Source organism: Pseudorca crassidens, chromosome 3, assembly GCF_039906515.1.
Source record: "Pseudorca crassidens isolate mPseCra1 chromosome 3, mPseCra1.hap1, whole genome shotgun sequence".
Classification (NCBI taxonomy): Eukaryota; Metazoa; Chordata; class Mammalia; order Artiodactyla; family Delphinidae; genus Pseudorca; species Pseudorca crassidens.
Genome location: NC_090298.1, coordinates 105,400,094 through 105,423,332, shown reverse-complemented (window position 1 = coordinate 105,423,332; position 23,239 = coordinate 105,400,094). Strand labels below are relative to the sequence as shown.

The 23,239-nt window shown below is 42.5% G+C and overlaps 1 protein-coding gene across 3 annotated transcripts in view; it reads right to left on the bottom strand.

Moving 5' to 3' along the window:
• MEGF10 (multiple EGF like domains 10) overlaps positions 1–23,239 on the bottom strand; it is a 368,384-nt gene that overhangs the window by 16,098 nt on the left and 329,047 nt on the right. For all 3 annotated transcript variants that reach the window (XM_067731618.1, XM_067731619.1, XM_067731620.1), the window contains 7 exons: positions 21,125–21,227; positions 8,320–8,466; positions 6,991–7,125; positions 6,336–6,464; positions 4,847–4,975; positions 2,545–2,673; positions 220–348 (listed from right to left, as the gene is read on the bottom strand). In XM_067731618.1, coding sequence (XP_067587719.1) covers positions 220–348; positions 2,545–2,673; positions 4,847–4,975; positions 6,336–6,464; positions 6,991–7,125; positions 8,320–8,466; positions 21,125–21,227 — 901 coding nt within the window. The remainder of the gene's footprint in view (positions 1–219; positions 349–2,544; positions 2,674–4,846; positions 4,976–6,335; positions 6,465–6,990; positions 7,126–8,319; positions 8,467–21,124; positions 21,228–23,239) is intronic.

The window sequence follows — 23,239 nt, the reverse complement described above, 5'->3', positions numbered from 1 at the left end:
ATATATATATATATGTGTTGCTTTTTACAGGTTAATTATATTTCAATAAAGCTGAAAAAAATTGTAGGCACAGTGGAAAACTCATGAGCTTTGGAATCAGACAAACCTGGTATCAAAACACTAACATATTCTAGATATATGTAAACTTGGGCAAATCACTCAACTTCTTTCAGCTTTAGGGTCCTCATCTGAGTAAGTATCCTTTACTAGCATCCTTACCTTGATCACATCGTGCCCCCTTCCATCCTGGGCTGCAGTAACAGGTCCCGGTGATGTGGTCACAGGTGGAGTTGTTCAGACAGTCACATATCTGGCGACAGCCATAGCCATATGTTCCTGCAGGGCACTCTGAGAAGAAGATGAGAGTCCAATGTAGCTCTCCAGCCTTGGGAACCTGGGGCAAGGGTCTTACTGTATGATCTGGTGTGCCTGGAGGCCAGCCCTTCCAGGGGATCCCTGTCCAAGGAGACTTGTACCACCTAGGGTGTCCTAGAGCTGGCTGGTGTGCCGAGTCATGCTGGGACTCACAGGCCAGGCAGCACAGGGCCGGAGACTGAGGTCCTCGTCACGGCTCTCGGCACTTTCAGGTTCTATTGTATGTACCCACCTCCCTGATGGAGGTTTGTAGAGTGTCTGTGGAACCCCAATGGAGCTGATGAAGATCATCACTAAGGGCAATCTGAGATGACTCCACCAGGCAAAACTATGGGATAGAAGGGGACTACACTGAAAAGTGTAAACTAGAGATGCTTCTTTGAGAACATGTACATTTTAACTGTAGGTTTAGGGGCCTCCTGACAGCACATTCTGACTTGGATTAGCTGGGAGCAGGGGAAGAGGGAGAGGGCAAGCTTTGTTAATTTTCTAGGTAAGGACTTCATTTACCACAGAAAGGCTCAAAATTTGGATTTGCAGGTTGAAGACTGAGAGACTAAAATAGTGAGATTTTTATGATGTAGAAACTTGTAAAGGAGTTGGGCATGAATTTCAAAGAATATACTAGGCATGTTAAATGTAAAAATTATCATGACAAAATACTGATGTTTTTTGTAAAGTGAGCAGCAGGGGGCAATGTGCTATTACTATCAGAGCTCTCTGTCAGACACAGGGTTTCTATTTACACATGAGCATTAGGAAAAGTCTCCAAAAATAAGGACATTTTAATTTGATGTTCAGAGTCATCACGGAAGCACTTAAAATGTTTTTATTTAATAAGCCCATAACCATTCTGGCATTCAAGTGAAAGTCAGTTTAGAGCCTATTCTGGTTTCTAGGCATATATGTATGTGTATATATGTTTAGACATTTATACACATACACATAATATTTATATACACAAAGCAGTGTGCAGGCAACTGTGGGACTCAGTATCTGTTTCATGATTAAATGAACTAGCAGTGCAAAACTAAAATGGGGCCATCTCTGTCCAGGCTGATTCCTGGATGTCACTCTTGTTATTTACTAGATGGGAGGATAGGCAGATATATTCTAGAGTTTGGCACATAGACAGCCAGGCAAACCTGGCTGTCCAGTGGTGCTGTGAGGTTCTGGGGAGGGGTCGTGGAGGGAGAGTAGTGCTTTGTTGCCAAAGTCCTACTCTGCTGATCAACCTTTCCAGGCCACATTGCTCCTACAGCCATGTAATCTTTGTTGCATCCTCAAGAGCACACACTCTGTAAGCAGGATGTAAACATCCTGCACCTTTCCTGTCATTTATGGTGAAAGAGTGAGCCTCATACGGCCCTAAGACCTGATTTATTCATCTTGAACATTGAATGAAAGTCACAGAGGAAGGGAACGATAAACTACTTTGAAATACTCAGTCTAAGGCTAATGTTCTTACAGCCCTGTGAGCAGATGCACAGCTGCTGGGGTAGAAATGGAACCATAAGGATGGGGAATTCCAATAGAGTATATGCTCCCTGAGTGGGATTTTTACAACAAAAAAATTGAAGGCAATATATTGTCTGGAAGGTTGTTAATACTCAGATGAGGAGTAGTTAGTGGAAACGGTATAAAAGTACTATCAAGAGAAGGTTGTCAAAAGCATGGCCGTGTTTGCACGGACTCACCCCTCCCCCACGGCGGGGCTGGCACTGGGCTCCCAGCCCCTCTGCGCCGGTGCACTCAACCTGGCCCCACCGAACGCACACCCCTCCACTGCGAGACCCTGGCACCGCTTCTGCCGTGAGGAACGCCTGACTGCCTCTTTTAAAGCTCTGAGCAGCCACATTCCAAAAATAAGAAGGGGAGGGAGAAAGAGCCAGGATGAACAGATGGAAAACTTGAATTCTGTCTTCATCCTTGTAGCCACACCCCCTCCACCCAGAGCGCTGATCAGGTCCTCAGAAGAATTTTGAGGACAAGGACAGCCAGCAAGAATCCCAAGGTAGCGGGGTCTCTGGGAGGGGAAGGAAGTCAACCGCGCTGTTAAGGGACCAGCCATCAGGCGGAACAACCTCAAAGCTGTGGGTCCTGCCTTCGCATCGTCAGGAGTTCTAGGGGAAATAACAGCGCCTAGAGATGCCTCGCTCTCACACTCACTCTGCTCGCAGTGCTTCCCCATGAAGCCCGTGCGGCAAGTACACTGTCCGGAGATGTGGTCGCAGTCAGCTCCGTTTTGACACTGGCATATCAATGCACAGTCCTTTCCATAGAAGCCCAGGGGACATCCTGTGCGAGAAGGAAGGACAGCAGAGTCAAGAGCCCGCTGAGGAGAAACCCAGCTCCGCCTCCAACATGTTTGTTTGAACCTGAAGGACGCTGAGCCCGTAGAGAGAGAATAAAGAGAATAAAGCACATCGCAGCTTCTCACAACGGCTTCTTTGAAGTCCCAAGATGGAGCTCTTGGGAGGAACTTGTACTTCAAGAGCAGGGAGAAGAGCAGTTCCATGCCTGGGGCGGTTTAACCATCACTGGTATCCCTGGAGGCAAGCTGGTGTCTTCTAACAAATCATTCCATCAACCCCATGGAAGTCCGGGGACATTTCCTTTCATGTTTTTCAGTCAACTACTAGAATCCTGGACTCAAATTCCATGGACTGAAATGAGTACTTTGTTAAAATTACCTACATGCTTTTACTTATAGTACAGAATGTCTCCAAATCTGCTACTAGCCCTGTCCTCCTCTGTTACTCTCTTATGTAATAGTATCTTCTTCAGCAAAGATGTGTGGTAGAATTCTGATCTTAATAAAACCTGCAATTCATATGTGCATTGCTAAAAAAAGCAATAAGCCTTCTTACTGCTGCACAATTTTCAAGACCCAGCCTACTGGGGCCTTTGGGCTGAGAACATGCACAAGCCCTATAGGCTTTCCTGGGCCAGCAGCTGCCCTGCAAGAGTGTTTCAGGGCTCTCTGCCATCAGGAAAACTTCAATGCGGGCTGCTCAACGGCTGTTTCCAAGCATCACATGTGCTTTTTAATCTTCCCTTTTTCTTACAGAAGTTTTAACGAAAGCTCAACTTTCAAGAAACAGAGGCAGAGCATGGATGCCAGCATGCAATGACATCATTTCCACATAATTATCCAGCACCTACTCTGTGCCAGATTCTTTTCCTGCATCCTCTCATTGAATCTTTTCAATAACCCAGAAACACAGGGATAGATATTCTCACCCTATGGATGGAAACTGAGCCCAAGTCACACAGCCAGCAAATGGCAGGATGGCAGGGCTACAATACAAACACGGGGAGGTCTGGCTCCAGACCCCATGTTCTTCCCACTGTGCTGTGCTACTTTTACTTCAAAAGGTCTCCTGATTGAAGCAGGTCCTAATTTTAGAATTATGCACAATAACTTTTCCTTTTTCTTTTCTCTGAAGAGCTGAAAAACTTTCTATATATACAATCTTGGCAGAATATGCTTGAGACAACCTCCCTCCTCGTCAATTTTTCCTTTCAAATCACGGCTCAAGGTCTACACACCCTTCTAGAAACTTCCAAAAGACTTGTTCAGTCTGTTCTCTAATTATGTTCTCTAATTAGTATTAAATAAGAGTTGACTGATTTCTGACCCATCTTTCTTCCTCAGCTCATTTCCGTGATTTAAAATTATATATTATTATTACTGATCACCATAATACATGCTTTCCTGTCTTGCCTCCTTTATTCCACTGAAGACAAGAGGGCAGAGATCAGTCTTCTTATCCCAACAGTACTGAGCTGTGGAGTACTTTGTACATTATACCCTATGACGCTAAAAACCTCATAGAAGAAGAGACAGTGAAGACATTGTGTGACATAAAATGGAAAAAAAGAACTAGTGGTTCTTAAAGCATGATGCCAGACTGACATCACCCCTTGGAAGGCTGTTAGCAATGTGAATCCTCAGGTCCCACCCCAGACCTAATGAATCAGACACTCTGGGAGCGGGGCCAGCAGTTGTGTTTATCCAGCCAGCCGGGTGATTCCGGAGCTCGCTAAAATTCAAGACCCACAGAATTGGTCTTCTCCAGGAGCACACATTAGGTCAGGCAGTGAGGCTTGTTGTCTTCACTTCCTTTCTAATCACTGCCACTTATCCTAACCTTTGTGCTGCCAGAATAAATGAGGGAATCTCAGCCATGTAAATAGGGCCTGATGAAAGGAGAGAAGTGAAAGAAGCTGCACACCGTCACTTACAGCATCGCTCCACCTCAGTGTCCTGATACGACACAGGGACAGCAAACCTGGAACGTGGTATCTCTTAACTGCCTAGAGGAATTTAGATGTCTCAGGGTCACTGGGTGACGAAACCCTCCAAAGCCAGGAACCCTGGGGAGCTCAGCTCATGCATGCGCAGGGCAGGGCCGTGTCCCCTGGGGTGGGCCCCCCCTTGGAGAGCCTCCGAAGGCATGCCACTTACTCTGAGTGCAGTAGAGCCCCGTCCAGCCCGGAGTACATTTGCATTCCCCATCGTAGGCGCTGCAGAAGGCCCCGTTGTGGCAGTTGCACGTGTGGATGCAGTTGGGACCCCAATGCACAGGTGGGCAAGCTGAAAGAACAGCATGCATGGAGAGCTCTGTGAGAGTCCTGAGGCCAGTACCCCGAAGAGAGGATCCCACCCGCCTTACACAGCTCCTCGCGTGTGACAGGTCAGCAGTGAGCATAGGGACTGAGAAAGACCATGTTCCACATCAGTCTCAATTCCGATGGTAATGCTGATGGCGACAGCAGCCATCATGACGGACATGGTATTCGTACACAGACTGCAGGGCGAGGTGGGCAGAGTAAACATCATTCCAAATTTACAGATTTAGTTATTTAACAAATGCACATTGAGACCTATATATGCCCAGCACTGTTCTAGGCTCAGGGGAGATAGCAGAGAACAAGACAAGGTCCAGACCACCCTCTGAAAGCTTGTAGTTTAGTAGGGGAGGCAGGCAAACCACCCAATCACCCAGCCAGCCAAAAAAATAAGGGCAGTAAGGACTATAAGAAAAAATAAAATAGGGAAAGGGGGACAAGAATGATGGGGGCTACTCCTTTATGGAAGGCCTCTCTGAGGAGAGGACATTTGAGCAGAGACCATATGCACAAGATGGTGTGACTCGAGAGAAGTTAAGGAACCCAAGGTCATATAATCCACCTCTGTGATGTCTAAACCTGCACGTGTCACTCTACTCTAGAGCTGTCCCTAGAGGCTTGTTTTAAATGTGAAGGTTCCCATTTGTTTGTAAGACTTGGTTTACTGTAAAAACTCTTAACTGGACAAAGCAGAAAATAGTCAGATTAAATCATTAGGGGTCATCGCCTACTGAAGAGCAATCAGAACCTCAGATAAAGTATCTGTGAAATAACATTTAATATTATGGGGTAAAATGATTTGATATACCAAAGAAGTACTTTTTATTCATACTAACACTTCAAGAACTACTTAAAAGAAGAAACACAGTTTCTATATGGTTACCCAGTAGGGAATATGGCCCCAAGAAGATAATAAATAAATATGAAGTAATTAAAAAATGAAAAAATTTTCTCCCATAATTGTGTGTACCATTTTTGCCCAAGAGCAAGGGAAAAATCATAGCTGACACTTGAAGTCTGGAATGAACTTCTGAATGGATTTTCTGAGTACAAGACCCTCATTTTACAAATGAAGAATCATTTTAGTGAATAAGCAAAGTGCTACCTATTTAGGTTCTTTCCAAGACATGAGTTGGATTTAAATTCGGGACCACTGCATAGAACTCTTACTGAGGGGAAAAAAGCCACTTAAAAATTAAAATAACATATCTTATAATTATTCATATAGTCTTTCTTGATTATTTAAGTACTCATACTTCAATCCTAAAGAATTTGAAAACAAATGTAAATAAATGGTTTATCAGTTGTTCCCAAACAAGACGTACGTTGAGAGCAGTCACTGCCGATCCAACCTGGGTAACACTGACAAGATCTGTCAATGGGGTTACAGGTTCCATTGTTGGTACAGGTGCAAATTCCTGCACAGTTTTTCCCAAATCTGCCACTGGGACACACTGTGAATAAATCATAGGTCAGAAACTCACAATTACATCTCATCTCACAGAACCCTAGACTCAGGATAGGAAATGACTTTAAAGGTCATCAACCCAGCCGTCCATTTGGTAGCTGCCTCTACTCAAGAGCATCCCTCATCCTGAATGAGGTCATTTTTACAAACATCTGAAGCCAAAGATCCTCATTAAGGCAACATAAATCAGGAGACATCACCACATTTCTAGAAATCTTCCTGGCTCCTTACTCAGGGAGTCAAAATCCTTCCTCATATTGATTTTTCATGGAAGGCTGTTTCCAATTAAAACTGAAAAGTAGCACAGCTCAGAGAATAAAGAGATTGTGCTGGATTGGCAAGCCAGCTTTTCCAAAGCTCAAAGTCATATTTACAGAAGCTGCAGCCACAGCATACCAGAAGGCACCGCTAGCTGCTAGCTGAAGACGCACGTGTCCTTTGGGAAGCCTGAGGACAGGCTGCATGGGGCGTGCTCACCACCACGTATTTCTCCCAAAGCCTGCGCACCCTACCTTCATTGCAGAGGGCGCCTGTGAAGCCAGGCAAGCAGTCACACAGGCCTGTGATGTGGTGGCAGGGCCCACTGCTGTGCACACACTGTGGACACGTCTGGCTGCAGCGATGCCCATAAAAACCAGGGGAGCAGACTGAAAACAGAAAGGAAATAGTTATCTTCCCGGAGATGTGTTTCTCTCTTATTCCACATAAGGATCTAGTTCAAGTTTGAGGTAAAAAAAAAAAAAATTCTTTTTAGCGATACTGAGAATTTTCCAAGTATAAAACAACAACAAAAGGAATGAGGGCACTCTTTAATAATGAAAAGAAGCCAGTAAACTCTGAATTGCTTCAGGGCAGGCAAAATGTCTTAGTTCTCTTTATTTTCCCATTTATGGCCCCAATTAGCTCGAAGCTTGGCATAGAGCAGGGGCTTGAGGAATTTTTGTTGAGCAAATAAATTAAATAAATAAAATTCTAAACACTAACAAGGCCCAAATAAATACTTTCAAGCCACGCGTTAATCCTTTATTCTTTAAGAGTCATTTCTGGCAATAAATAGATCTACAGTCAGAATTAAAAGATTGTTCCTCCTCAAAATGGTCCAGGTTAACGACTGTGACTGAAAAGTGAAAAAGCAAAATGCTTTATAATTAGGCGCTTCCCAAGACATTATTTGGATTTAAGTATAGAATGATAGCATAGAACCCTTAATGCAAAAAAAATCATAATCAAAAAAATAGAATAATGTATCTTACAATTAGTCATATATTCCTTTCTTGATTACATTTACTAAAAGATTGAGGAAAATCTTATGGATCACTCCCTAACTCAAAAATTCTGTTGACCAATGTCATCAGCCCCCATTTTAAGCTCTGCAATCCTATTTTCCCCCGAGCACTGGCTTTCAGACTACTAGAAGGACGTATGACTTGCCGCAAAGTTTGGCTGATGTTGACTTCTGGTAATTGAGGTAAGGCCAATGCCAAAATGGTTGAATAAAATAGTTACAAGTCAATGGATTTCTGGAACACCATTTGCAAGATTTAAGGCGGGATCAAGAAACTGATGATGATGCCAACGAGGCAATGAAATCATTCCTGAGAAGAAATGGCTAAAGCCCCATCTGTTAGGTTAGTCCTGAAGGTTGGAAAGAATGAAGCCTTTGGGGAAGGGCTATCGAGTGAGGCCAGCTCTGCAAAGGACAGGGTGACCTACGCCACTCTCCCCTGCCCTCGACTGCAACAGAACACTTCTATGAATTGAGGGGTGGGACAGAGATCAGGAGTCTGTACACAGAGATCTGAGAAGGGAAGATGGAAACCGCCGTCTAACAAGACACTTACTTCTCTGACAAGTGGTGCCTCGGAACCCTGGTGCACACTCACAGATGCCGTCATCGGGGGAGCACGAAGCCCCGTTTTTACAGTAGCAGGGCAAGGAGCAGTTGGGGCCCCAGCGTCCCTCAGTGCACACGCTGTCACAGTGGACACCTGAAACAAGGCACACGGGCAAGGCTGAGTGAGAAGCCGTTGGGGCGGGCGCCTGGGATGATAAGTCAGAGACCAGGACCAAGGTCACCGTATCGACTCTGAGGTATCACGGGCAGCAGTGAGTGGGGATGATGCAAGGCTTAAAATCCACTTATACACATCAATACATCATCATATATTGGATCATATATCATGCCGTCATAACATTAAAATAATCCCAGAACTGTTTTCTGTAGCGTCATAAAGGAGAAGAAATAGAACATCTTTGTTATACTGATTTTTCTTCTTTAGGAGGAGAGAGCAGAGGAGAAGCCCAAGGGCTCTGTCTATTGAAGGCAAAATTTATAAAAAATACTATATCCTTTAGCTGCCGGCAACTTCCTCCCTTCCCCATTCTTTGTTTTTATGGAGAAATGGACAAAGTGTAAAAAGATAAGGTGAAGCAAAAGGTGGTTAAATTGTGTTACGTAAAGAAAATCTTCCCCTGGAGCAAACAAATAAACACAGTCTTAAAATATTTTGAAAATACAGTGTGCAAGACAGAAAGATATACTAATCTGTGCCACGAAATTCCTCTTTAAACATTTAATCTGCCACTGGGGAGACACAGGCAGAATATCACAAATGAAGTTACTCATAGCTGTTGTCTAAGCTATTGATTATTATGAACCCATATGCAGGTGTTTAACTCTCAATCTGGAAATAGAGAAACTTTAGAGTCAGTTATGAGTGAACAAATGCCTAAAGGAAACAAAGAAAATCCAAAGTTGCAAAAAATAAAAATAAAACCAGGTTTTATTTGAAATAAATGGAAGTTTCTTTTGTAAATCTGTATTCGAAATGCCACAGGGGGCTCTTTCTTGTAAGTCAGAATACTTCACAACTCAAAGAAATGCTCCTTGCATTGAGAGGCAAGAAGAATGAGTTATAATTAGGAGTGAACTGGAGACTGCTGGCCTCAGACCAAGTGAAAACACAGTAGGAACAAGCCCACTCCCACTCTGACGATTCCAGAACACGAACTCCGCCCGCACCAAGGAGGCTGACAAGGCCCTGTTTTGTATTAAAGTTTTTGCTCCTAAATTGATTAGGAGAAAAGTTACCATGGCCCAAACCTTAACACAGAAGCAGCCCCAAACCATAAAGTGAACGTTGCTAACTGGTGGCCAGTCATTTCTGCTGAAATAACTCCACTTTTGACTGTTCCTGTTTTTCTCTATCTGAAAGTCTTCTGCATGGTACAGGCTGTTAAGTAGGCATGAAAAAGCACAGACCTCATTGTGTTTCGCTTGAACTTACAACAGACTGTTATTTTAGCTTGGCTGCTGGCTGAAGAAAGGCAAGCAGGCCTGTTAGAAGCCAATTGGGGTTTAAGTGTTCCTCATGAAATAAAACGTGGAATTTTGGCCTACTATGATATTTTCTTTCTTGAGTTCACAAATATTTGATCTTTCTTTCAAATCTCGTTCGAAAAACTGAGATGGAATTGCAAATGCTATGTTCCCCAAGTGTGCTAAAGCTGCCCCAGAGCCTTAGCTGGTGTTTTGACTCATAGCTCTACTAGGCAGAAGCATCAAATGGATTGAGGAGCAAACCATTTTGAAAGAGGCTGCAAATCTAAAGTTTGTTTTCCAAATTTGAAAGAAGTACCCATAAAGGTAACCCGCTACAGGCTTCACTCTCTATTCAAGTTCAAGTCCTGAGCTCTGATGGTGAGCCAGGACTCCTATTTAGCAGCAGCTAATATGGGACACCCGCTTCATAGAGATCCAGACGACCCTGGCCATTTTGGTCTAGAGCTACCCAGGCAAATCCGAGTTAGGATTTTAAAGAAGTGGAAGCTGAATGATTACCTGGTTAATCTGAAAATCATCCTGAAAATTAGTCCTGATTTTTGACACTTTTTTTGTGGGACAGGCATTTGCAGGAGGTGGCTAAAGGTCTTGAATGAAATCTCTACATGACAATAAATGCAGTTAAGATGGAATACACTTTCGATCAAAAAGCATATGCTGCTTTTTCACATTAGAGATTATCATGATTTATGTATTAATTAGCACATTCTCAATCAAAGCATGTCAAGAAAAACGACGCCAGGGCAGATTGGCAAATCAGAATAAAGTGATCCTTTATCTCATATCTGTTTCCTCTTCTCTAGTAGGTTTGTCCAGCTGGTTAACATAACCGTCCGTTACAATCAACTTTATCTAGGTAATTTTCATAGAAGTAACAAGGCCCCTGATATAGCAAGGAGATCCATTGCAAAGATAAGCTTTTTTTCACATGATTTACCTGTCATTTCATTTCCAGAGAATCACAGGGAATTCTAGAGATCATCTATCAAGCCTTCTGTCTCCAATCATATAAGCATATTTCAACAGAACCAAGCTTACGTTTAAATAACTTTTATTTTAGGGCTGCAAAGAAGTCTTTCCTTGGCAAGTAAATTATAACAATTCTATTACCAACTTGCTTTAAAAATTCAATTCCTTTTTTTTTCTCTATCACTAGTAAAAGTGAGTCATCATTTTGCAGATATTAATGCCAAATCTATTTGGAGACAAATATAAAGCATGTTTCAGTCAAGGGGCAACTCCAGGAAAAAAGCATGAAGCTGTCTTTTTTCCTCTTGCTGCACCATTTTCTCCTATTGCTATTCCTCCCCTCTGGACCTCTATGCCCTCTTGTTATCTTTCATTTCATCCTACAGTCAGAAAAAGATAAGATAAATGTATCATTGCTGAGGTGTTATCTTCTCTAGAAAATATTAGTATTTTAAGACAGCACACATGTTAGAAGCCTAAGAAATAAATCTCTAGCTGTGGAATTTCAGGCAGTAGGGCTGACTGAAATTTAGGAGGTAGTACTGAGGTAAGTGCTTCTCTAGGTCACACTTGGTATATGGCCACTGATATAACCTCCATATAGGGCTAACCCTGCAATGAAACTTTCTCTAGGAGAGGGAATTGTAAGTTTGCTTTAACCATTTTGGGGGGGTGGGGAGGGGCTGTGTGTTTTGTGTGTGTATTTGTGTATGTGTTTTATTCCTTAATTATTTCCATTGTTCTTATCCTACTCTTTGCCAACCTTGCTGGAGTGCTATAAGACGTCTTTTTCTTTCCTTGTTTGTCAAAGACAGAAAAGAGAATTCAGCTCGATAAACATTCAAGGGGTCTAGAAACTGCTGGCTTGCTCGTGAAAGGTTCTCTAAGAAAGACCTCCAATTCTAGAGTGATAAAGGCCCCAGAACAGGCATATCCAACCCTGTCTGGGGATCATGATTAGGGAAGGAGTTACCTTGTGAAGGTGGAGGAGGGTCCCAGGCTAACAGAATGGTGGGTGCAAGGTTCATGCCCTAAGAAGTATGTGTCTATCCTTCAGAAATCACAAGTGTTGGGGACAGCTGAAATTGGTGCTGGGAAAAGCAGGAAAGGCAATGGGGCAGCAGGCAGTGGTCACATAGGGAAGAGCCAAGGATGCCATGCTGTGGAGTATGAGCTTCCTCCTGGTGTTAACAGAGACCAGATGGACAATTAAGTAGGAGAGAGGCATGGTTAGATTTTTGCTTTGTAGGAGGGAAGATGATGGTTTGAAGACGATGAGCCTGGAAGAAAGAAGACATGTCAGGTGGCTATTTTGGGTTACCCAAGTAAAAAGTGATAAAAATGACAAGGTCTTGAATGAAATCAATGGCACCTGGGGGCAAGATGAATTCCACAGAGGTGCAGGAGAGAATGCAGATGAAAGACCATCCCCCCGCCCATATTCCATCCAGGGTAGTTTAGGAATTCTGGCAGCTCTGTGAGGGAGAGACGGATGATGCCTGCTTTTGTTCACTGCAGTGCCCAGCACATGGAGGGTGTTAAATAAATGTTTGTTGAATGAGTCAATAAGCACAGTTCCTCTTTCCAACATAATATTCAGAACCATTTTCCAACTGTATGGAGCAACCATATCATTCTTTGCTTCTCCGAAGAAGTTACGAGAAGAGCACTCAAACCAGGAAGCCCAACACATGAATGTTTTGTGTACCTAAAATGGGGACTCTTCCCAGCTAAGGGGGCGGAAATGTCTGCTCTGCTTATTTTGGGCAAGACAGACTTTGATGAGCTTAGGTCTGTGATTTTAAATGTTAGTGCAGATTATAAAGCAATAGAAGAATTATGGGACATCTTAAGGAAATTCTTTTGGAATGTTTATCAAAGTACAGATAGAGGCTTTAATACGAGTTAATTCAGGAAACAACTTCCTACACTATTTGGAAGAAGGGACAAAATCGGAAGGGGATATCTTTAAATTTGCAGGACTCTCTAGTTCAATGGAAGCATTTTTTCCTGATAATGTTCTAACACTGATAAGGAGGTCTGTGCGGGACTGTTTTTGCCAGGACTGAGGACAAAGAGCTCTTTGACAGCCTTCACGAGTTGCTAGGCAATGGCTGAGTGATCATGATAAACTTCAGCTAAGCAGCTCTAAAGAAATGTTCGTGCATTTAATGCCTGATGCATTATGCCCACGGTCTCCACGTGAAATCAGCATTCACTAGGCATTTGTGATTGCATGAATGCAGTAAATAAATCATCTGGGGTGTCATTATTTCCCCTCTCAGAGATCTAACCCAAACTCCTTGTCTTGCTTAATTGTTTATATTCCTCATACAAGTATTGCAATATTTGGGGCGTTAATGAATGAAGGAAATGATTTTGATTTGATGTCTTGTTCCCGAGCAATGAGCTACTAAATATCTATTAGAGCAAAGAGTGAGATTTGTTAACAGTCACTGGGCCTGGTGATTATAGGAGAGAGGAACTAAATTATTTAGTCATAACATTATCTCTGCTTTTCTAATCCTCTGGACACCTGAAGCAGAGGCGTATGGCAGTATAGACAAGTGACTCCCTGGCCTATCCACCTCTGCCCACACAATGCCTTCCCTGAGAGTCATGAATGTCTTCCTGCCGGCCAGGGGCCGGTGCCACCTCATCTTCCTGTTCCTAGCACCGAAGCACTGCGGTTGCATACAACGTGGAGATACTCAATAAATGGTTGTTAAATCAAATTTTTCTCTTTCGATACCATAAACGTTAAAGATACTCAATAAATGGTTGTTAAATCAAATTTTTCTCTTTCGATACCATAAACGTTAAAGGAAGAAGGAACTGCTATATTGGTAGACAAGTTGAAAAAAAATCTTGATAAATAAATAATGTAAATCAGAGATGTTTGTATTTGCAGTGGCAACACAAAACACCAGAGAGCATGGCCCGCCTTAGTCCGGGCCCAGATAAAAGCAAACAGAACAGAATGCCAGGCAGATTAGGGATCTGGAAGCTTGGCTTTTACAACAGCCTTTCTTTTGGGAGGGCGAGCCCCTCCCTCCACCCTCACTTTAGGGACCCCATGTTCTGCTTTTAAATTACTCCCTCCCCCAAGACCATGTGACAGACAGACATATGCATGTGCTAAACATTTCCCACCCTCCTGCCCCAATATCTTAAAGGGTCAAATAACGAATCATTTGCACTTGTGGCTGATTGGGTGCAAAGCACGTTGATTAAAACTCATGTGCACTTCAATTTGCACTTCTATGTCACTTGACAAAGAAAGTTGGGTCTCCCCTTACTATGACAATTCAGGCATCACCGATCAGTGTCCGAAGCAGCAGCTCTCTTACTCAGCTGGTCAAACTCGGTGAGTGTGGGGAAACTTAGAAAGGGGGACTGTCCTTCTGGAGAGGTGCTGGGACCACTGCAGGCCTGGTTCTGCTTGCTGAAAAGAGTAGAAAAGCTGGCCTCTTCTCATGAAGTTGCCTGCAGTGTTTCCTCTTTCCAGTGCTCCCCTTCCTGGCTGAGCTCAGACGAGCACCCCACCTCTCTTCCTACTCTCCTTTCCCCTCCTCATCATTATCCACGCCTTGCTAGTCCCACTCTCTATCCTAAGGCTCCTAGACTTTGCTTTGGCATCTTAAGCTCCTTTCTCTCAGTTTAGCATTTAACTTTTTTGTTCCGGAATGAATGTATCTCTAAGCCTCCTCTAGTCTTTTGCCACTGGCTATGAGGTTTTCTGTCGCAGAAATGCTCCCATGGACTCCAACCTCTTCAATCACTAGAGTAGCAAGGTAGAGCAGAAGCCAACCCACAGATGGGTAATTGCCCCTGCAATTACCGGGGTAACTTTTTAAATAACAGACAGGGCCAACAGGTAAGGTTGTGCAGGTTGTACACTGCACAAGAGCCCCTGGCTAAAGGGCTAAGTTAGAGCAGAAATCCAGCTCGTTGCTTTCTACCACCAAGAAGCACACCCTGAGGGAATTCCAAATCTTTTCCAAATTTGTCTGAACGGTACTTTATGGGCTGGCAATGGCTCCATCCTCCTCCTCATGCACCCTCCAGACTGTCATTTAGTAGGTGTGAAGTGGGGATCAGGAATATATGAGTTAAAGGAGTTCCCAGGTGACAGTGATCTTAGCCAGGGTCGGGAACCAGCCTGGAGACTGCATATCCTCCCAGACAGCTGGAATGAAATCTTGATTAGCTGTAACACTCAGCAAAGAGGTGATCTAGCTGACTGAAGTCAGAGCAGAAAGGAAGGGGAAAAAAAAACATCAGCGTGTTTCTGTTTTGGGGAAAAACTTTATAAAGCATATCACTCCACTACTCTGGAAACACACATACACACACACACATACACCTAACTATATTTCACTGACACCTGGAATTTCAGAATAATGATTTTGAAGAGGCAGTCTCATTTTATTAGAGAGTGTGTGTGTGTGTGTGTGTGTGTGTGTGTGTGTGTGTGTGTGTGGCAGAGGTGTGGGAGAAGGAGCCCAGGACACAGCCTATATCTTGTTGATGTTTCATTTTTTCCCATTTTTTTAATGCAATCTGCCTCTGTTTGATAAAGTAACCTATTGGCTAAACACATCAATAAATTAAGGTTTTAATTAAAAACATATAATAAAAGTGCATGTCTCTTCTTTTGAAAAATGCTACATTTCTTTTGGAAATAGTATCTGGGATGTCAGATGCAACTTTTGGTTAATATTTATGGTAGTACATTTTGAAAACTTATTTTATGACTAGGTAAAAATGGGACTATCAATTATAGTAGAAATAAATAAGAGTCTTGTTTCTTTTAAGAAAAAAGACTGTCAAACATTAGAAAAGAGAGTGAAGTTACAAGGATGGTGATGAGCCCCTTGGTGAGAAAGCAAGCTGACCTCCTCAGTATATCATGTCAGTGCCTGACTTTCTCAATGTGGGTATGTCAGTTTCTTTGCAAAGAGGGATAAAGGTCTCTTGACCCTTCTTTCTGGATCCATACTCCTTGGCCAGATCAGCCTCTCCCCATCCTCAGCGGCTGAGCACATTTGGTGCCTCTACAGTATCTTAACGATTTGGTCGAGGGAAGAGCCCAGGTCCCTGTGTTAGATTTCATTGATTCCTTCACAAAAGCCTCACTGTCATCCCACATACTTGCTACCCTCTCCAGCGATTCTCAACATTTCACCTAGAGCAATCTCCAAAATAAGGAGGAAGGAAAAAGAATCACTTGCTTCCCTGGACTGAGGTTACTTATTTTGCCCCGAACCTGATATCTAAAGGAAAAGCAAAGCTTTCTTCCTATTTTGAAATGTCTTTATGAGGCACTTACTCAAAACAAGTATGTAATGAAAAATGATGAGTCTACCCAGTTTTGACAATGAAACGGTGTTCTGTGTACATAATACAGAGTCTACTCTTCTTTCCTTTTAGAAAAATAAGCCAATTCTTGATCCAACTGTAGGGTGTTTTCCAGAACTTCAGGAACTTTCTTTTCCTCTACATATGTTTGCTTATACAAGTGTGTTCTGTTGAGTGCAGGAGATGACTGCTCTAAAAAATGTCTCCCAGCAGTCTTAGATACTTACAGACCAACAGCCCATGCAGAAGACCCACAGGAATTAGATACTGGAGCCATGAAGCAAAGAGATGGTGGGCAACAAGTGATAGAACAAATGAAGCAGCAAAACTTCTTCCCCTTTGGAGAAGCAGACCAGTCACAGATGGACAGAGGATTACAAGATTATGTTGTGTGGGGCTTCCCTGGTGGCGCAGTGGTTGAGAGTCTGCCTGCTGATGCAAGGGACACGGGTTCGTGCCCCGGTCTGGGAAGACCCCACATGCCACTGAGCGGCTGGGCCCGTGAGCCATGGCCACTGAGCCTGCGCGTCCAGAGCCTGTGCTCCGCAACGGGAGAGGCCACAACAGTGAGAGGCCCGCATACCGGAAAAAAAAAAAAAAAAAAGATTATGTTGTGTGACAAAGCCACCGTATCCCCACAGGAGCTCCACAGGTCTAAGGCCAGATGGGATCATTTGTCTTACCCCATGACCCAGACTATGGAATGTAACTAACACATTTTCTAGCTGGCTTCAGGCTAAATCATATCTCTTGCTTTTCTCATGTATACTAGCGCATGCTTTTCACAGGCTTGTTCTAAATCATCAAAGCAGGTGTATACTTGATCAATGACTGTTGTGTTCAGGAACATCTCACATTTCCTCTATATTCATAAGACAAAAGTAGATTTGGTGGAGTATGGCCCAAAACAAATGATGTGACTTCTCTGTTAGTTAAGTTCTGAATTTGCCAGGGGAGTAAAATGCTATTTGCTTCACTGTGGTCTTTGAGAACTTAGTACTGGTCACTAATTTGAGAACTTCAAGAACGCTGTGAAGTCACAAAATCTGGTTTAATCCCTGGAGGGATGTAGTTTTAACATTTAGTAATTAAGAGCCAAATAGAAACAAGGGAAGGTGGAATTTCACATTGGGAAGTCAGTTATCTCAGGCTTTGCAAGTCAGGGAGGAATTAGAGGGCCAGGGAGTCCTTGTTTCTGTGGGTAGCTCCTATTGACAGAAAATGAAGTCTATTACACAAGCCTTAACCTGTTTCCCAAGGTAGCTCTCAAACACTAGAAATCAAGCACACTACAGTTTTTCTCAGTTTACTCCTGCCAGAAGCCAAAGAAGCTCTCAACAAATTCCAAAGGGCTGAGAGACACCACTGCAGAGGTTACTGTTGGCCTCCTGCGTTCAAGGATCTGAAGACTTAATATTGATAAGTTGGCAATATTACTCTCACGGATCTATTTATTCAATCCTCTTTAATTTTACACCTTGTTCCTTTGCAGGAGTTAACATGCTGATCCTAAAATACATATGGAAATTCAAAGGACCCAGGATAGCCAAACAATCTGGATAAAGAAGACCAAAGTTGGAAGACTCACATGTCCCAATTTTAAAACTTTCTACAAAGCTACAGCAATCAAAAGAGTATGTTACTGACATAAGGATAGGCATATATATCAATGGAATAGAAATGAGAGTCCAGAAATAATTGCTGTCACATTTATGGTAAATTGCTTTCTGACAAGGATATCAAGACAATACAGTGGGGGAAAGAATGTTCTTCTCAACAAATGGTGTTGGGACAACAGGATATTGACATACAACTGAATAAATTTGGACCCCTACCTCACACCATATAGAGAAACAAACTCAAAATGTATCAAAGACAGAATGTAAAAGCTAAAATTATAAAATGCTTAGAAGAATACTCAGGCATAAATCACTGTTATCTAGGATTAGGCAATGGTTTCTTAGATTTGACACCAAAAGTACAAGCAACAAAAGAAAAAAGTAGATAAACTGAACTTTATAAATATAAAAACTTTTCTGTGGCAAAAGACACCATCAAGAAAGTGAAAAAATAATCACAGAGGGAAAATGTTTGCAAATTATATATCTGAAAAGGGACATAGAGCTAGAATATATAAAGAGATATTACAACTCAATAATAAAAAGACAAATAACCCAAGTTTAAAAATGAGCAAAGTATCTGAAGAGGTATTTCTACAAAGAAGATACACAGATGGCCAATAAATACATGAAAAGATGCTCAACGTCATTACTTATTGAGGGAATGCAAATCAAAAACACAATGAGATAAGGTTTCACACCCACCAGGATGGCTATAATCAAAAAGATAATAACAAGTATGGTGAGGATATGGAAACTTCATACACTGCTGGTAGGAATGCAAAATGGTACAGATGCTTTGGAAAACAAGTGCAGTAGTTCTTAAAAAGGTTAAACTTAGAGTTACCATACAACCCAGCAATTCCACGCCTAAGTGTATACCTAAAATATATACATCCACACAAAAACTGTACAAGAATGTTCATAACAGTATTTTTCATAATAGCCAAAAAGGTGGGAACAACCCCAATGTCTATCAACTGATGAATGGGTAAATAAAATGTTGCCTATCCACACAATGGAATATTATTTGCTAGTCAAAAGGAATGAAGTATTGATATATGCTCCAATATGGATGAACCTTAAAAACATATGCTAAGAGAAGGAATCCAGTTACAAAATACCACATATTATATGAATCTATACAATATCCAGAATAGGCAAGTTTACAGAAACAGAAAGTAGATTAGTGGTTGCCTAGAGTAGAGAGAAGGGTGTAGGAGGGTGAGTTGGGAGTAAATGCAGAATGACTGCTAATAGGTACTAATAGGGTTTTTGTTGTGGGGTGGTAATGAAGATCTTCTAAAATTGATAGTGGTAATGGCAGTACAATTGCTGGAATACACTAAAAACCACTGAATTCTACACTTTAAATAGGTGAATTCTATGATATGTGAGTCTATCTATCTACCTACCTACCTACCTACCTACCTATCTATCTATAAAAAGGTTGCTAGTTATCAGCACTGAGCACCATGGTCCTCTCATATAATTCTCAGAAGTCTTCATCCACGCTGAAAATAAATCTCAGCGTAACTTCCCTCTCCCCCCAGCACTTCTTGGACTAAGTCCATGCATGGCAGTAGGGTGTAAAAGTTAAGAGAGCTGGCTACATGGTGGGACAGCATTGGTGCAAATCCCATTTCTCATGTTTACTGACTCTGGGACTCTGGGTCAGGCCACTTAACTTCTCTTTGCCTCAGTTTCCTCATCTGTAAAAAGGAGAAAATAATATTTTCTACCTCATAGAGCTGTAAGCCTGCAGTAAGCGCTCAATAAGCATTACTTATTATTATTTCTCTAGAGTCTTCTTTGTGTGCATTTTTGCTAAAAGGTAAGGCCACTCCATAATTTCCTCAACATGACAACTCTGGTATGGAGGCTAAGAGTCTTCTCTGAAAGACCCATCTTCTGAAAATATGAACCATCACTGAAGAGAATACGGGGCTTGTTACCATCAATTTCTCTTTTAGAGGACAAGTTAAAAAACTATTCTCGAGGATACTGAAGAATCACCAATATGGAAGCAGCTCTGTCTTACAAATCCCTCTCTCTTCTCTAAATATATATACAAATATATTTAGACACAAATATATACAAAGGCACACACAAATGACTTCCAATGAGAATATAATTTTAAACGAAAGTTTTGGTGCATTTATCTACCTCTAATCCTGTCTCCAGTTTAACAGGATTTCACTCTAAGTTGGCAATCAGCATTTAATATTTCAATTTACTTACAGAAGAAATGTTCATCAATATATTCAGTTCATTCTTTCCAATATCCGATAACTTTCCTATTGCATTCCCATTAGTAATTTTTCTTAATGAGTGTTTAAAATTCTATTTTTTGGCTTCTTTTGTCTTCTTAGAACACCCTTGAATTGACATATCAAAAAGAAGAGCAAGATCCCAATTTGCCTGGGCATTTAGTGCCATCTCCCAAGTCTATATATCCTAAGTAAAAACATGGTTCTTCTTCCAAGACCACTGTTAGTTTGATAAACTTCCTGGCTGAAACCAAGAAGCCATATAAATAAGGAGAAACTTCTACCTTGTGGTTAGAAAATTTGTCCTCAATCATATTATGAATTTTTTTTTTTTTTTTTTTTTTGCGGTACGTGGGCCTCTCACTGTTGTGGCCTCTCCCGTTGCAGAGCACAGGCTCCGGACGCGCAGGCTCAGCAGCCATGGCTCACGGGCCCAGCTGCTCCGCAGCACGTGGGATCTTCCTGGACCGGGGCACGAACCCGTGTCCCCTGCATCGGCAGGCAGACTCTCAACCCCTGCACCACCAGGGAAGCCCCATATTATGAATTTTTAAGACAAATATTATTGTAAGAAATATTTCTAGTAATAAATATTTTAATATTTGCATATTAACCATAAAACTATTTAATAGTTTTGCCTCACTGAGGTGAACTTATTTTCTTATGGTTTATTTCAATCATTCTTTCCTCAATGCTCAAAAATACCACAGAGGTCTTGCTAAACTCTTCACAGCAATTCACAATTTTCCCTTCTTGATGACGTGAATTCTGATAGTTTATTGGGTTGGCCAAAAAGTTCGTTCAGGTTTTTCCGTAACATCCATACCAGAAGGCTCAAGAGAATTGCTCTTGCCTGATTCAACAAAAAGTCATCCCTGGATTACAGATTAATTAGGCCTAGCAGTAATACTTCTTGGGTAAAAATTTGTCCGCCTCCTGGAGACTTTACCATATTTTCAATTTTTTCTGAAAAGTTGACCTGTGCATGTTTCTCTGAGGTAGCAAGGAACAGCGCTAGGCACAAGTTGGCGTGTTTCCCATTTCAAGTAGTTTCCCATTTCAAGTAGTGGCCCTTGGTTCTCACCTGACCATCCGGGGAGGCAGCGGCAATGGCCCGTGGTGGGGTGGCAGCCATCCGCATGGCTGCAGTCACAGCGCTCGGCACAGTTCAGCCCATACGTGCCATCCTGCATGGAAGATAGCAATGAGGGATGGGAATCCCATGGTGGGAGATGAGAGGGACCTCAGTCAGCCGTTTCAGAAACAGCACCCTCCCCTCCCAAACACCTCTCAGCAGCATGCATTACAATCACCTCTTCCCATGTCTTCTTGGCCCCCCAAATATAGGCTAGGCTGCAAGAGGTAAGCATTTTTAAATCGCCCAAACCTTAGTTTATGTCTACCATACGAATGGTGAACCAACTATGCCAAACCAAATATAGGTAAACATGCCAATTAATTAAAATAATATTTATCTTACCATGAGCCACAACTCATAAAAATACTGTCTTTTTGTTCCTAAAGATTTTTATAAAATATTTCAGTACTCCTTACAGGGCATTTATTTTCCCCCATGGAGGTATAACTGACATACATTTTATTAGTTTCAGGTCTAAAATATAATGATTCGATATTTGTTTATATTGTGAAATGATCACCACAATAAGTTAACATCTGCCACCATACACGGCTCCAGAATTTTATTCTCCCACAAGGCATTCTATTCATTAGTGAAAAGGGAAGTCCCTGACCCACATAAAGAAAGCCTAAAACTTTAAAAATAACAGTTCTAATGATGAAGCTCATTTCCATAAATTGCCAATGAGATACATAGACCTAGGAGAAATTAACATCTTTTGTCACTTTTCCTAATTAGCATCCTCCTCTCCATGATGCCATCTAAACCACATGAAACATTCTGATTCAACCTCCTGAGCCAGGATGCAGTGTGTGTCGGCACCACCCCCACCCCCACCCCCGCCCTCATCCCCTCCCAGACCTTAATGTTTTCACATGCACGTCCACGTTGGTGGTCCAGCAGAGATGAGACTCTTCACGGACGTGATCATTTAGTTTGTGGGAGAGGAATGAAAGTTCTGCATTTATAAGCCCTGCTCTTTTGCCAGGTCCTGACTGAGGGAGAGTACTACAAACCTCCCACAGCACCAAGCCGCAAAATTACCAACAGGGAGGCACCGAGAACCAGCATTAAACAGGTAGTGGGTGTTAGATGGCATAATCATTTGTCTAGTGCTTACTAAAATAAAATATTAAAAAAACACTTTTAGGTTCTACTAATGTTTGTTCTGGCTTATAGGATTTAGCTTTGCTACAGTGTGAGCCACTAAACCATCTTCAGCCTTTGCTGATTTATTAATGCATCTAATAATATACGAAAAAAAGGACTGGGGGCTTTGCTTTGTCCACACTCAGACTGGGAGTGAAGGGTGATCTTCAAGCCCACCTCAGAGCACTGATAATCTGTTCACTGGTGGATGACAGGAGGCAAAGCTAAGCTAACTTTGTCCCAGGGGTTTGGAGGGCATGGAATAGCCTCCGGTGAGATGCTCTCTAGCTGCCAAATGGGCTGCACTTAATGAGGAGGAAGCCCAGGGAGAAAAGCGCTCTGTGGAAGGACCCCCTCGAGGGGGCCAGTTCAGGGGGTCATGGTGTCACCTCACCATCAGATGATCCCCGGGAGGCAGAGAACACACACCACTGAGAGAATGCTTAATGGCTCGGGAGCGTAGGGAGAGAGAGCAATGGAAAAGAGGGAAGGAAACTGGCCCCGTGCGTGAGAGGAAGCAAGTGAAATGGGCTGTTACTACAGAATGCACTACCCGTTGCCCACCCTGTTGGCCTGCGGCACACTCGGCACAGGGGTTCTGATGATGGGTGCCTCCAAAGTAGGTCAAGGGAACAGAGTCAGCCTTGAACCATGGAAATCTGTGGAGATTTGTGTTACTTCAGAGATATCTGTGTTAAAAGGCAGCTGTTTCCAAACCTTTCCCCACCTCACTGAGGCTTTCTGTGACACCATCACCACCCCCTTTCAATGTCCTGCCACTTTCCACCCCAAAGCCTGGAGGATTTCCATTATAATGGAAACACAATATTTGGAGAGTTGACAGGCATACACTGGGTGTTTGACAAATGCTGGTTACTGGCTGCCACGAAGATATGGGTATATTAGAATAGA